The sequence below is a fragment of the Laccaria bicolor genome, genomic scaffold, assembly GCF_000143565.1.
Source record: "Laccaria bicolor S238N-H82 LACBIscaffold_24 genomic scaffold, whole genome shotgun sequence".
In the NCBI taxonomy this organism is placed as follows: Eukaryota; Fungi; Basidiomycota; class Agaricomycetes; order Agaricales; family Hydnangiaceae; genus Laccaria; species Laccaria bicolor.
This window is the reverse complement of record NW_001889895.1, coordinates 191,081-206,838: the sequence shown is the minus strand read 5'-3', so window position 1 is coordinate 206,838 and position 15,758 is coordinate 191,081. Positions and strand designations below refer to the sequence as shown.

Below are 15,758 nucleotides of genomic sequence, written 5' to 3'. Positions count from 1 at the left end.
ACGGAATGAGAAAACACAGGAATGACAAATTTAGCAGGCTTACTGCTAAATTTCATTCCACCGGAATTCCACTGGAATGACCGGAATCCTGCAGGAATAGGGGGGGCACTGATAAGACCTCCAAAATTATCCCAACTACAAACATTTCTAGGAATGGCCATGTATTTCTCTGCTTTCATCCCCTACTACTCAGACCGATGTTACCCCTTATTCCAACTGCTGCATAAAGGAGCGAAGTGGGTCTGGACAGCCGAATGCGAGACAGTGTTCAACTCCATCAAGAGCATGCTTCAGGAGGCTCCAGTACTGGGACACCCCTTAGAAGGACTGCCATATCGACTGTATACTGATGCATCTGATGAGGCACTGGGCTGTGCTTTGCAACAAGTTCAGCCGATAGCTATCAAAGATTTGGAGAATACCCAATTGCACAGTCAGCTAAAAAAGGCATTCGAAGCGGGGAAAAGCCCACCCAGGCTAGTAGTACAACTCCCCTTGAATCTGAATGACAATCTTGCAACCCAAACCTGGGGGGCGACATTTGATGATATGCTTGTTTATGTAGAACGTGTCATCGCTTATTGGTCAAGGACATTCAAATCTGCAGAGACCCGCTATTCCACCACAGAACGCGAGGCCTTAGCTGCTAAAGAAGGTCTCGTTAAGTTCCAACCTTTTATTGAAGGGGAGAAAATCATGCTAGTCACCGATCATGCAGCCCTCCAATGGGCAAAAACATATGAGAATTCCAACAGATGTCTGGCAGCTTGGGGAACTATTTTTTCAGCCTACGCCCCGAACCTTTCTATCGTCCATTGCCCAGGTAGGACAATACTTTACCATCCCCCACATAATCCACATGGACTCCACTGGATTCCACTGGATTCCACTGGATTCCACTGGACTGGACTGGACTGGACTGCCAATCACAAAACTGGACTCCACTGGACTCCCAGCACAAAACTGGACTCCACTGGACTCCACTGGACTGCAAGCACAAAACTGGACTGGACTGGACTGGACTGGACTGCAAATCACAAAACTGGACTGGACTGGACTCCACTGGACTCTCCCAACACAAAACTGGACTGGACTGGACTGCCACAGACCTAAGTTAATCCAGAATTCCTGAACTTAGACTTAAAAACAAAAAATAAAATTGAAGTATATTTATTAATTAAATTAATTAAATTTACATAGATTCTATGTTACAGACGGGGGAGGGAGGGGGAAGGGAAAGGGAAAGGGAAGGGAAAGGGAAAGGGAAAGGGAGGGGAAAGGGAAGGGGAGGGGAAAGGGAAAGGGAGGGGAAAGGGAAAGGGAGGGGGAAGAGAGGAATGAATAGAGGGGGGAGGGAGCAAGGAAAGGGAGGGGGGGAGAGAGGAGCAAGGAAAGGGGGAGAGAGTGAAGGGGCCTCGTCACCGTTCAGCGCTGGCGGGCGCTCGTCGTTTTTCGGGTGTGGTGGGGGCGGCGTTTTCGTCGGCGCTCGTTCGTCATCGTCGTCGCGTGTCGTCGTCCCGGCGTGTTAGTCGTCGTCGTCGCGTGTCGTCGGTCGCGTGTCGTCGTCCCGGCGTGTAGTCGTCGTCGTCGCGTGTCGTCGTCGTCGCGGTCGCGTGTCGTGGTCGTGGTCGTGTGTCGTCGTCCCGGCGTGTAGTCATCGTCGTCGTCGTGTGTTGTCGTCCTCGCGCGTCGTCGTCGTCCTCGCATATCGTCGTCCTGGCGTGTCGTCGTCCTCGCGTGTCGTCGTCGTCGTGTGTTGTCGTCTTCGTGTCGTCGTTCTTGTGTGTCGTTGGCCTCCTCGTGTGTTGTTTTTGTTGTTGCGTGCCGCTGGCGCCTGTCGTGGTGAGTACGGGGCATTGGGGTGGTGGGGCAGACATACCCTTGGCCCATGACGTTGACACGTCATGGGCGCCGTCCCTCGTTCTTGGCCTGTCCTTCCACGTTGGCGTGGGCATGGGCGTGGGCGGCGTTGGCGTGGGCGGCATTGATGTGGGCGGCGTTGATGTGGGCGGCGTTGACGTGGGCGGAGTTGGCGTGGGCGGCGTTGGCGTGGGCAGTGATAGAGGTGGTGGTGGTGGAAGGGAATGGGATGGTCACGGAGGTGTGACCATGCCGCAAACAGGAGACGTGACGATATGGCACGCCCTCAAGTAAGTCACGTGACCTCACCCCGCAGACTGAACAAAATCATAAATCCTTATTGCAGCTATCACTGACCCACGCTATATGTAAATTATAACCTTTCCTTTCATTGATCATTAAAATGTAAGTTTATTGTATAGTCTATTTTCGCTTTTTTAGTAGTATTCATATATAATAATAATAATATACTGGAATGACTGGAATCCACTGGACTCCACTGGACTCTGACTGGACTCATAGTCCACTGGACTGGGACTGGACTCAGGAAAGTGGCTGGCAGTCCAGTGGGAGTCCAGTGGACTGGACTGGACTGGACTGGACTGGACTCCAGTGGACTGGGCATTCTGCCAGCCAATCTGGCCTGGTAAGAGGGCCACTGGAATCCACTGTAGTCCAGTGGAGTCCAGTGGAGTCCATATGGATTACGTGGGGGATGGTAAAGACCTCTACTTGGAGTGCAACTAGCTGGTCAACGGGGGGGCAATTGCTTGCCTTTTGACCTGCCAGCGCACTCCTTATATACTCCAGGAACCCCTATCTATGTTTTACATGTGTTTTAATGCAGGATACTTCGGTCCAAATTACAAATATGAAATTTAATGAACGTGTGGTATATTTTGTAGCCTATCTCTGTGAACACTACAGATTTTGTAGTGTCACGTCTTTCATTTTCAAACGCATCAGTGTTTGATGTGTACGCGGAGTTAGCCGACGTAGCTATTCTTAGCTTGGCATGATCTTGCGTGTTTCTTTCTATGGCCCGGTTTACCGGTTTGACAGATGACATCACAAAATGATTAACATTTCCTGATGCGTTGATGCGCATGCATATGCGTTTACCAATAGTCTTCGGCCTTCCGTCGCTTCCGAGTTTTTAATTAAAATGCCTTGTCTTGGCTCGTCTTTTCATTACAGAGGTCGGGAGACACTCCAAAGGTGTTTTCAAATGTCTTTCTTAATTGTCAGGGGGTTCTTATTATATTTCATATAACAGAATGTGTCTTTTTCTCATGTTTGTACTTGTGACGTTCAGACACATCAGTCTTTGATGCGTACGCGGGAACTGCCGTACATGACTTTCTGAATGGCTGTGAGCCACGCTAAGTCTTTGTACGTTTACTACCTAGGTGTAGTTTAGTCTTTCAATGTTTCAGACATGCCGCCTAAGCGTCTATGTCGTCTTTTCTGTATTTCTTGTATAAGCACGAGTTTTCACAATAAATCCATTATGTGTTTCTAAACCCTTTGGTAGTAATGCAATTCTTCTCCCTGCATTGGGTGTTTACTCTAGAACCTCTTCGTGCTCTATTTCATGGTAGGTGAATCTTAGATAGGATCCAAGTATAATGTCACGACGCGTACTGCTGCCAGTTCCAAAGCCTTGTCCTATTTTCAGATTCCACGCATTTGCATTTTTAGTCAACTGCGCTGGGTATGCGCATTGACTCTTTGTATCATTGCAATTGTATGTAGTGTATTTATTAGAGATGACCTTTATCAGTAAAATCATTAAAATTGAATTTTATACGGGTGAAATGGTTTCATCTGTATCAGCCCCCTCCGCAAGATTCCCCCATGAGAGACGACACGATTGTGCTAGAAATGAGTCCAGTTCACATTGATTTCTCCTCGAATCCTTCATTGGGCAAAGCAGTGTTCATGGCATTCAGCATAAGCGATTGCCTTGAAGCAGCTAAAGAAGTGTCAATCAACACAAGAAGCGCAAGTCGTAAGGCTAACGTCCCACCAGTAGAACCAACCCTCCCAACAGACCAAGACAATAGTGTCATAGACAAGACCCTTTCGGCTAATCAGATCGACGAATATTGGGGTGCAACCAATCCTCCCCCCAATATTCTGGTCCACCTTGAAGAGGGTACGACCCGAGATTGGATCAAAGGTTATGCTGAGGACCCCCATCTCGCGAAAATCTGGCTTGATCCTAAGTCTGCAGTTGAGGATTGGGTTCCGGTGCATCACTTCTTCAAGGATGAAACGGGCCTGCTGTTCTTCAGGGATGCAGATTACCACCCAAGACTCTGCGTCCCAGCGAGCCAGAGAAGGTTAATAATGGAGGAAGCCCACGAACAAGCTTACGATGGAGCTCACCAAGGATTAGAAAAACTATGGCAGAAGTTGAGCAGCAAGTTCTATTGGAAGAGAATGAAAGCCGACCTTACTAGATCCGTACAAACATGCGACGTTTGCCAAAAAGTTAAACCCTCCAACTTCAACCAGTATGGTTATCTTATCCCAAACCCCATCCCAAGTTGTCCCTACCAGTCGATTTCGATGGATTTTATCGTAAACCTGCCTTGGTCAGAAGGATACAATGTGATTCACATCATGGTCGATAGGCTTACCAAACACGGCATATTCTCCCCCACGACAATGGGGTTAGATGCCAAAGACTTCGGTACTCTTTTCGTGAAGAAAGTGGTCTGCCGTTTCGGACTACCCGAAAGCATTATCTGCAATAGGGATCCAAGGTGGACGTCAGACTTCTGGAAAGGTGTTGCGAAGTTTTTATGCACGAAAATGTCTTTATCCTCATCCCACCACCTGCAGCATGATGGCCAAACTGAGATAGTCAATAGATTTCTAGAAATCATGGTGAGAGCATTCGCTGCTGACAACAAGGAAACTTGGGTGTTGTGGCTCCCATTACTCGAGTGGGCTTACAACGCTAGCATCCACAGTTCAACAGGGACTTCGCCCAATTTCTTAATGTTTGGATTCGAGCCAAAGTCACCGATAGACTTTCTGCTCCCTAAGAACACTAATTCAAAGGACGTGAGAAGGATGAACTCAGAAGAATGGCTAGCTCGCCTACAAATGCACAGGGAGAGCGCCAGACACGCCATCACTCATGCACAGCATCACCAAGCTCAAGAACACAACAAGAGATGCTGGCCACTGCAGTTCGCGGAAGGGGACAAAGTCCTAGTGAACCCCCACTCCCTAGAATGGATTGAGTCCAAAGGGGAAGGGGCCAAACTTACCCCACATTGGATTGGACCCTTTGAGATAATGCAGAAAATAAACCCCAACGTCTACAGGCTACGGATGGGGGACAACTACCCCGGCTCTCCAGTAATCAATATACAGCATCTAAAGAAATACAAAACGGACACGACTTACCAGGATCAGACTTCGTTACCGAACTCGTTTGTACGAAAGCCAGAATCTGAAGAATTCAAAGTTGAGAAGATTGTGGGACACAGGAAAGTTGGCAAACGAGCAACACTTCAGTACCTGATATGATGGGCAAATTACGGACTGCAGTTTGACACTTGGGGCACTGCCACCGATCTCAAGAACTCTCTGATCTTGCTCAACAACTATTGCATGAAACACAATCTCTGAACACCGCTAAGTCTCAATCCCCTATGCATTCCATTACAGCTTCGATTCATATATATTTCTATGCCTTAACGATTTTATCTCTTTAACTTTTATCTTCAGGAACACGGATCCGACAAGCCCTTGTGACGCACCCTTCAGCGCTATCAGATCCGAATCAGCACCATCATTCGAGCCACATGCCTACAGAAAACCAGACACATGCTAAAGATCCCCTTGCTTTGTCACTTTCCAGCTCCTTCTATCATTCATTGGGACTGTCTGTGAGTGGAAGTTTGGAGTGAGGCATACCTCGCAGTGAACTGTCCTGCCTGTTATTCCCCTCATGGATCTCTCAATTCACCACCTCAATCTGCTTGCTATGACGACCGTTCGAATTGACCCCGATGCAATTTGGGTAGGGTTGAACTCTGACACTACACTTATCCCAGAGGCCGCTATGGCATTCAGGGATCTACTGGATCCTTGCTGGAGTGTTGAAGATTTCTCCGATTCCAGGCGTATCCTTCCAATTGATGGCGCCAGAGACCCAGACAAGGATAGGTGGTTGGTCAATGGCGGAGCACCAGCATCAAGTCTGTAACACTGATTTGACTGGAGTCCAAAGCTGCATTCAATACATAGTTGAGTTTGATGAGCGCCTTTCACGTCAAGCAAAGATTCCCCCCTTTTTTCCACCAGATCGCCTTGCTAAAATCTACCCTACTCAGAAGTTGGTTCAAATTAATGCGGCCAAGGCGAAACACTCGGTTCTACACAGGCTCACTTTTCTATTGTGGTGGACCACCGTTGTCATCACCTGGGAAGAGAACCTCGCAGACGGCGCAGTCAGTATCATCAGCTCCCTCCTCTCCACAGTCAAAGGGAAAAGGGGCGTCATTTGCGACCTGGAGAGAGACTGGCTGACCATTAATCTTCCACTGTACATCCAGCATAATGTTCCCCTCTTCTATCTGTGGAACTTCGAAGCCAAAATCGACACTTGCTTTAGTTGTCTGAACCCTGCTTTGAACTTAACTTACTGGGCAGTCAGACAAGGTACCGCCCTATCGCTCGCTCCCGAGATCGAAGCAGTACTTTACCCTCCCCGGGTTATTCCATATGGAATGGATGGAATGGGGGGGTGGACTGCACAAATTCCAGATGGATTCCATGGAAGGGGGGATGGATTCCATACTTTTGGTGGATGGATTCCATGAGTTTTCCACATGGATTCCATACTTTATTCCATATGTCCTATACCATTTTTAGGGTGGAATCCACATGGAATGACTTTATGGAATCATGGTTTCTTTACTCCATGGTCTTAGCTGAGCAGGAAAAATTGAAATGTATTGAATAGACTACACAATTTATTTTTACTACTTTCAATATTTAAGGGAGGAGGAAGACAGGGGAAGTGATGGAGGGGGGAGGGTGTAGGGAGTGATGGAGGGGAGAGGGAGTGATGAAGGGAGGGGTGGGAATGGATGGAAGGGGAGTAATAGGAGGGGGAGTGATGAAGGGGGGGAGAAATGGGAGGGAGAGCAACAGAGGGAGGGGTAGCAACAGAGGGAGGGGGAGCAACAGATGGAGGGGAGTGATAGAGGGAGTGGTGTGTGGAATAATGGTGGAATAATGGAGGGGGTGGTGGTGTGGAGTGATGGAGGGAGGGGGGAGCTCACCTGGGCTCGTCGTTGCCCATTTCCGTTCACGCGAGCGGAATCCTCCGTGTGTGGGCGCTCTGGGTCGTTGGTCGTGGGTGGTGTGCTGTATTGGCATCCGTGGGGCTGGGTTGCCGTTTCGTTTGTCTTCGCATTGTCGTTTGCGCGTTGCGCTTGTGGGCATTCGTTGTCGTGCATGGGCATTCGTGGGCATTCGTTGTCATGTTGTGGGCACTCGTGGGCATTCGTTGTTGTGGGTGGGGGTTCATGGGTGGTGGGGCCGTGTGGGGCGGTGGGCATCGTTCGTGGGTGGGCGGATTTGGTTGTTGTCGTGTTGTGGGCGCTTGTCTTCGTGGGCGGTTGTTGATGTTGGTGGGTGCTCGTGGTTGCGTCGTGACATGGCACCGTCCTCGTCCCCAGTGGTGTCGTTCTGTTGTGGTTGTGCCCTGTTGTTGTCGTGTCGTGTTGTCGAATTGTTGCCACGTCGCAGACAGCGACATGGCCCCTGGATGTGGTGTGAGACGGAAAGAAAGGGGGTGGGTGCACTCACCTGATCAGCTTGGACAGTGACGATGGCATGCGTCGTCACCGTCTGGATGACGTGGCACACCTGCCACGTCGTCTTCACCTCCTGGGCGCTCGTCAATGGTCGTGGGTGGTCGGTGGCGACGTTGTGTGTCCTCATGTGTTGTCAGTGTTGTCACGTGTCGTCGTTGTCGATGTCGCGGGCGCCCGTGGTTTGTGGCGGTGGTGAGGGATGGTGGATGGTGGTGGTGGGGAAGGAAGGAACGAAGTGGGTGACATTCCAGCCACACATATGACGCCACGTGTGCTGGTGTGGTATATAGTTACCTTTATCTTACTGTATAATAAAGCCTGCATGGCTCAGTTGGCTTTAGTGCTACTGTTGTCCACGATGTCGAGGGTTCAATTCTCTTGAGTGCAAAACTTATTTTTATTTAAATATAGTAAGGACACCATAAATAATATGTTTATATGTATTCTAATGGTATACTGGCCTTCCATGGTCTTCCATGGAATCCATATGGACTGTTCCATGGACTCCAGTGTGGGTATGCCTGCATTCCATATGGAATCCAATGGAATCCATATGGAGTGGTGTTGGAGTCCATATGGAATTAATCATTCCATGACCATTCCATCATCATTCCATATGGAATCCATGATGTCTATGGAATAAGAAACTGGCTGGGTCCTCAGCCAACATTGATTCCATGGATTCCATATGGAATAACCCGGGGAAGGTAAAGACCTCGATCGAAGGGGAAGACCTCAACAAGATCACACATCAAGCTATCAAACTCGATCATTTCTTCCAGGAAGCGTTCACCTATTGTTCAGTCGATGACCCTAATATCCCACTAGTGGCTACCACTTTATTTCTATAACCTATACCCAAGCCTAGAGGGTCATTTCTATGACTTAGACTTAAGCCTAGAGGCCATATCTATAATGCTTAGGATTTTTTGAAAGGCATTTCAAATGTAGGCCTGGGTATTTCATAGTGAATTTTCCATAGATACCCAGCGCATTTTCTGCGAAATTTCAAATGCAGCCCTGAATATTTCATTGCGATTTTTCAATAGATACCCTTGGTATTTCATTGCGGTTTTCAATAAATACCCTGGGCATTTCATTGCAATTTTTCAAAGGTATCCCTGGATATTTCATTGCAAAATTTCAATGGATACCTGGTGCATTTCATTGCGATTTTTCAATAGATACCCTGGGTATTTCATTGCAAAATTTCAAATGTAGCCCTGTGCATTTCATTGCGATTTTTCAAATGCATTACTGGGTATTTCATTGTGATTTTTCAAATGGAGCCCTGGGCATTTTATTGCGATTTTTCAAATGTATCCCTGGATATTTCATTGCAATTTTTCAAATGTATCCCACATGTCAGGGTCCATGCAATGGGCTTCCCTGGAGGGTGGTCACATGACCAATTACCAAAAATGGTCAAAAAAACGAAAATTGTAGCCCTACACTGTAGCTTCCTGAATCTGTTTCAATTATGTTCTGAAGTGCTCCCATTGTGGAGATATGAGGTAAAGGAATTTCAAAAGCATCGTGTTTTTTTTTTTTTGTGTTTTTCTCTATGAAAACAAAACCAAATAACATGATTTCAGTATATTCAGAAAGCTAAAAGAAAGGGCTACAATTATTGTATCATGGGAAAAATGACCAAAAAAGGAAGGTGCATCCTGTACTATAAGAATCAGATATAGACTACCAAGTTTACTGATAGACTACAAAAAAGTCGGACTTAGACTACACAGTTTACTGATACACTATAAAAGACTACAAAAGTCGAAATTAGACTACAAAGTTTACTAATACACTACAAAAGACTACAAAAGTCGAACTTAGACTACAAAAGCATGGACTTAGACTACATAGTTAGGGTTAGAGTCAAAAGGTTATCTTGACTACAAAGTTTGTAGTGTGCGCTTTTTCATTAAAAAAGTTTGTAGTGACCGCTTTTTGAGACTACAAAAGTTTGTAGTGTGCACTTTTTTATTAGAAGAGTTTGTAGTGTCTGCTTTTTCATTTAAAAAAGTTTGTAGTTGACATGTAGTTTATGGTGTCCTTGGCCCTATCTATGTTATGGGGATGAGGTTGATTGCCATCATATTGCCAGTGCCAGCATTAGTATTTGACATCATGCACAAGTTGTCTTTCACATTAGGAAAGGCCATTCTATGTCTTTCATATTGATACCTACTGTCCTATCTCAAGACATAATTGTAAGCTCATATGGGGATATGGCTGAAGGATTGACATGACTTTACATATTGCTATTGCCACATCATCAGTTCCTCACATCATGCCCAAGTTGGCTTTCAAGCTAGAGAAGGCTATTCATGTTGATATCTACTCAATACATGGTCAACTTACAACATGACCTGTCTTCAAGACACCTCAAAGGATGAATCAGCCCATCATCCTACAGCCCTCAAAGACCTGTATCAAAGTTGACTATGTTTGGGACAGGCCAGTAGTTATCAATGTGAAAGCAGACAGCGTGAAAGGCAAACTTGGTCATGATGTCAAAAACTGGTCATGTCATGTCAATGAGCTTACAATTATGTCTTCAGATAGGACAGTAGGTATCAATATGAAAGACATAGAATGGCCTTTCCTAATGTGAAAGACAACTTGTGCATGATGTCAAATACTAATGCTGGCACTGGCAATATGATGGCAATCAACCTCATCCCCATAACATAGATAGGGCCAAGGACACCATAAACTACATGTCAACTACAAACTTTTTTAAATGAAAAAGCAGACACTACAAACTCTTCTAATAAAAAAGCGCACACTACAAACTTTTGTAGTCTCAAAAAGCGGACACTACAAACTTTTCTAATGAAAAAGCGCAACACTACAACTTTTGTAGTCTCAAAAAGCGGACACTACAAGCTTTTTTAATGAAAAAGCGCACACTACAAACTTTGTAGTCAAGATAACCTTTTGACTCTAACCCTAACTATGTAGTCTAAGTCCATGCTTTTGTAGTCTAAGTTCGACTTTTGTAGTCTTTTGTAGTGTATTAGTAAACTTTGTAGTCTAATTTCGACTTTTGTAGTCTTTTATAGTGTATCAGTAAACTGTGTAGTCTAAGTCCGACTTTTTTGTAGTCTATCAGTAAACTTGGTAGTCTATATTTGATTCTTATAGTATGGGATGCACCTTCCTTTTTTGGTCATTTTTCCCACAATACCATAATTGTAGCCCTTTCTTTTAGCTTTCTGAATATACTGAAATCATGTTATTTGGTTTTGTTTTCATAGAGAAAAACACAACAAAAAAAAACGCAACGCTTTTGAAATTCCTTTACCTCATATCTCCACAATGGGAGCACTTCAGAACATAATTGAAACAGATTCAGGAAGCTACAGTGTAGGGCTACAATTTTCGTTTTTTTGACCATTTTTGGTAATTGGTCATGTGACCACCCTCCAGGGAAGCCCATTGCATGGACCCTGACATGTGGGATACATTTGAAAAATTGCAATGAAATATCCAGGGATACATTTGAAAAATCGCAATGAAATGCGCCAGGTATCCATTGAAATTTTGCAATGAAATATCCAGGGATACATTTGAAAAATCACAATGAAATGCCCAGGGTATCTATTGAAAAATCACAATGAAATACCAAGGGTATCTATTGAAAAATCGCAGTGAAATACCCAGGAATACATTTAAAAATCACAATGAAATACCCAGGGATACATTTGAAAAATCGCAATGAAATGCCCAGGGTATTTATTGAAAAATCGCAATGAAATGCGTCAGGTATCCATTGAAATTTTGCAATGAAATATCCGGATACATTTGAAAAATCGCAATGAAATATCCAGGGATACATTTGAAAAATCGCAATGAAATGCCCAGGGTATCTATTGAAAAATCGCAATGAAATACCAAGGGTATCTATTGAAAAATCGCAATGAAATATCCAGGGCTGCATTTGAAATTTCGCAGAAAATGCGCTGGGTATCTATGGAAAATTCACTATGAAATACCCAGGCCTACATTTGAAATGCCTTTCAAAAAATCCTAAGCATTATAGATATGGCCTCTAGGCTTAAGTCTAAGTTATAGAAATGACTCTCTAGGCTTAAGTCTATGTTATAGATAAAAGTGGTAGCCACCAGTCAATATCCTCCCCACCTACACTTTCTTCATTGTCGACTTTGAGGGATGGAAGCGCAGGTCAATGAAATACGACGAAGGAACCATAGCATCTTTAAACAAGTACTATTACTACGGAATTCTAGACAAAGACGACAACACTAACTACAAGACTGTCGTATTTTGGAGATGGAGGAAACGTGAACCAAGGGACAACTACCTCAAACGCCAATTCAAGGTTAGCCTGCCTGGCAAGGAATACGCAGGGACTATTCAGGAACTCTACAAGTTCAACTATGGACCGAGGCCAGGTGTCACGTACAACCTCGAAACGGGCCTTATCACTGGAAGGAAGAAGCCAATGCTGAATACAGCCTCCCTATTGCAACGGTTGAACATGCATGTCACCAACACCAACAGATCTTTGCAAGATCGTTTATCGGATAGCACACCGTCAACCATGTCCGTTGACGAGCGAAGTGACTCTTCTGACAAGGACTTCAACAGATTCCCAGAGGTGCCAGATAACCTTTACCACCCACACACGGTGAACAGCCCTGCTGCTTGGATTCGATGCAATGATGAGCTCTTGATGTCAGCATGACGACAGACAACCGAGTTACAGATGTCTCACAGAGAAGAGATCACCCCACTCCATCGCTCTCAATCCCCAGTTCACCTGTCCGATCCCTACTTCGCACCTCATGAGAAACCAGAGGTTATGTTCCAGTGCCTGTTGAAGGATGAGTCTGTGAAGATCACGTATGTGGAGAGCACCCCACTACACTTGGAATACTGACTTCCTTGAGGCTGCTTTCATCTTTATCCCAGATATCGAAAGTGAAGCCCGTATGCGTTATTGGGCAAATTGTTGGGACACAACGAGGACAGCCAAGACACTACTCACCACCGCAATAGAACACGGCCTCAGATTCTACCTTGCCCTGCCACCAGACCGCATCAGACAATTCAGGCCTTTGATTGTCGACAGCCTGGATAAATCTTCAGCCTTGTTCTCATATGGCGTGAGCTTCCAGGAACAACCGTTGTCGCCCATGGATAACACGATCACCTTCTGTTCTTCCTACTTAGCCAAAATGAATGATCTCCTGAGACGCCCACGTGCACGCGCATTTATAGCCGAAGGGGGACAGATCAGCTGGATTGCGCGATGATGGAGGTCTTATCAGTGCCCCCCTAATTCCTGCAGGATTCCGGTCATTCCTGCGGATTCCGGTGGATTCCAGAGGAATGAAATTTAGCAGGGAGGCCTGCTATTTTCATCATTCCGGTGCCTTACCATTCCAGCGGAATTTGGGCATTCTGGAATTGACACCGGAATGTTCTGCAGGAATGGCAGGAACGGAATGCAACGGAATCCGGTCAATTGTTTGTTTATTTTACTTTTGTTACCAAACAAAGGCAACGCTACCAAACAAATGCAACACTCTTTCTTTTCCACCCACCGACCATCCTCTTCCCCACCTCCATTCCCTCCCACCAACCACATTGACAACGGCGACAACGACAACGACACCACACAACCCAACAACGGCCACGACACACCACCAACGAACGGTAACGACCACCAATGTGGCACCACCACCATCCACAAGCGCCCACCACCAACCAGATGACAACAACGTGGCACCACCAGAGCACCGCCATCAACCAACGGCGACCAGCGCCCACCACGATTCACGAGTGCCCACCACGACGACCAGGCAAATGCGGCAATGAAGGTCAGACGATGTGAATACGCGTCGTCTGACGGTGACGACGTACCAGTCGTCACCGTCAGGTTGTTTTGAGCCACCCAAGTGAGTAGCAGGCCTCTCCACCCCCACTGCTCACTATTCAGGTGCCCCGTCGATGTGGCCAACCTCCTTGCCCCCCACTCCCTGGTTTGCAGCTGCCACCACCCCCGGAAACTCCCCAGCACCCACAAAAACACCCTAACACCCACGAAAACTGCACCCTGTCCACGAAAACCACACCCTCCCCACGAAAATGCCCCAGCGCCCACGGAACAACCACTAGTGGGTACCACCTTTATCATAAAAATAAGGTAACTGCCTAGGGCTCCCTGTGTATAAGTCCACAGTCTTTATGATAGGAATCATTCCAGTTACCATGCCTTTTCATTAGGCAATTTTCATTAGCTACTTGGCCAATATCATTGCGATTTTCATTAGAAACCTGGGCGATATCATTGGAAATTTCATTAGACACCTGGGCGATATCATTGGAAATTTCATTAGCTACTTGGGCAATATCATTGCGATTTTCATTATTCATCTGGCCGATATCATTGCAATTTTCACTAGAAACCTGGGCGATATCATTGGAAATTTCATTAGCTACTTGGTCAATATCATTGCGATTTTCATTAGTTATCTGGCCAATATCATTGGAAATTTCATTAGCTACTTGGCCTATATCATTGTGATTTTCATTAGAAACCTGGGCGATATCATTGGAAATTTCATTAGCTACTTGGCCAATATCATTGCGATTTGAACATCAGGCACTGCCTTCAGGGTACATCCCAAAAGGGAAATATCACCTGGTTTGACTAAAAAGTGAAGAAAACCAAGAGGAGAATGACTTTACCTATCAGGGTCCATGTAAGGGGATGTTGGGATGATGGTCACATGACCAATTACCAAAAATGGTCAAAAAAACGAAAATTGTAGCCCTACACTGTAGCTTCCCAAATCTGTTTGAATTATGTTCTGAAGTGCTTTTGTTGTGGAGATATGAGGTAAAGGAATTTCAAAAGTGTCCTGTTTTTTTTTTTTTTTTGTGTTTTTCTCCATGAAAACAAAACCAAATAACATGATTTCAGCATATTTAGAAAGCTAAAAGAAAGGGCTACAATTATTGTATCATGGGAAAAATGACCAAAAAAGGAAGGTTCATGCCCTACTATAAGAGTCAGATATAGACTACCAAGTTTACTGATAGACTACAAAAAAGTCGGACTTAGACTACACAGTTTACTGATAGACTATAAAAGACTACAAAAGTTGAACTTAGACTACAAAGTTTACTAATACACTACAAAAGACTACCAAGTTTACTGATAGACTATAAAAGACTACAAAAGTTGGACTTGGACTACAAAAGCTTGGACTTAGACTACAAAGTTAGGGTTAGGGTCAAAAGGTTATCCTGACTACAAAGTTTGTAGTGTCCACTTTTTCATTAGAAAGTTTGTAGTGTGCGCTTTTTGAGACTACAAAGTTTGTAGTGTGCGCTTCTGCTTTTTGAGACTACAAAAGTTTGTGTCCGCTTTTTGAGACTACAAGTTGCCATGTATTTTGTGGTGTCATTAATCCTGTCTAGGTTATGGGCATGAGGTTGAAGGATTGCCATGATATTGCCAGTGCTGCAGCATGAGTTTTTGACATTATGCACAGGTTGTCTTTCACATTAGGAAAGGCTATTCTAAGCCTTTCATATTGATACCTACCGTCGTACCTTAAAACATAATTATGAGTTCATGTGGAGATATGGGTGAAGGATTGACATGACATCACCAGTTTTTTACATCATGACCAAGTTGGCTTTCACACTGTCTGCTTTCACATTGATAGCTACTGGCCTGTCCCAAACATCATCAACTTTGATACTGCTCTTTGAGGGCCATAGGATGATGGGCTGATTCATCCTTGGAGGTATCTTTAAGTCAGGTCATGTTGTAAGTTGACCATGTATTGAGTAGATATCAACATGAATAGCCTCCTCTAGCTTGAAAGCCAACTTGGGCATGATGTGAGAAACTGATGATGTGGCAATAGCAATATGTAAAGTCATGTCAATCCTTCAGCCATATCCCCACATGAGCTTACAATTATGTTTTGAGATAGGAATAGCCTTTCCTAATATGAAAGACAACTTGTGCATGATGTCAAAAAGTAATGCTACAGCACTGGCAAT

At 45.1% G+C, this 15,758-nt stretch overlaps 3 protein-coding genes across 3 annotated transcripts; 2 read left to right on the top strand and 1 right to left on the bottom strand.

Annotated features, from left to right (window-relative positions):
* Positions 1-1,953: 1,953 nt before the first annotated feature.
* LACBIDRAFT_303497 (uncharacterized protein) lies at positions 1,954-2,216 on the top strand (the record flags this gene model as incomplete). The annotated part of the gene is made up of 2 exons (XM_001884157.1): positions 1,954-2,150; positions 2,207-2,216. The coding sequence occupies 2 exons, from the start codon at positions 1,954-1,956 to the stop codon at positions 2,214-2,216; spliced, it is 207 nt and encodes a 68-aa protein (XP_001884192.1).
* Positions 2,217-11,901: 9,685 nt separating this feature from the next.
* On the top strand, positions 11,902-12,991 carry LACBIDRAFT_329903 (uncharacterized protein; the record flags this gene model as incomplete). The annotated part of the gene is made up of 3 exons (XM_001884156.1): positions 11,902-12,410; positions 12,453-12,578; positions 12,658-12,991. The coding sequence occupies 3 exons, from the start codon at positions 11,902-11,904 to the stop codon at positions 12,989-12,991; spliced, it is 969 nt and encodes a 322-aa protein (XP_001884191.1).
* An 83-nt stretch (positions 12,992-13,074) lies between these two features.
* LACBIDRAFT_303495 (uncharacterized protein) lies at positions 13,075-13,875 on the bottom strand (the record flags this gene model as incomplete). Its single annotated transcript, XM_001884065.1, has 1 exon — positions 13,075-13,875. The coding sequence occupies one exon, from the start codon at positions 13,873-13,875 to the stop codon at positions 13,075-13,077; it is 801 nt and encodes a 266-aa protein (XP_001884100.1).
* Positions 13,876-15,758: the final 1,883 nt, after the last annotated feature.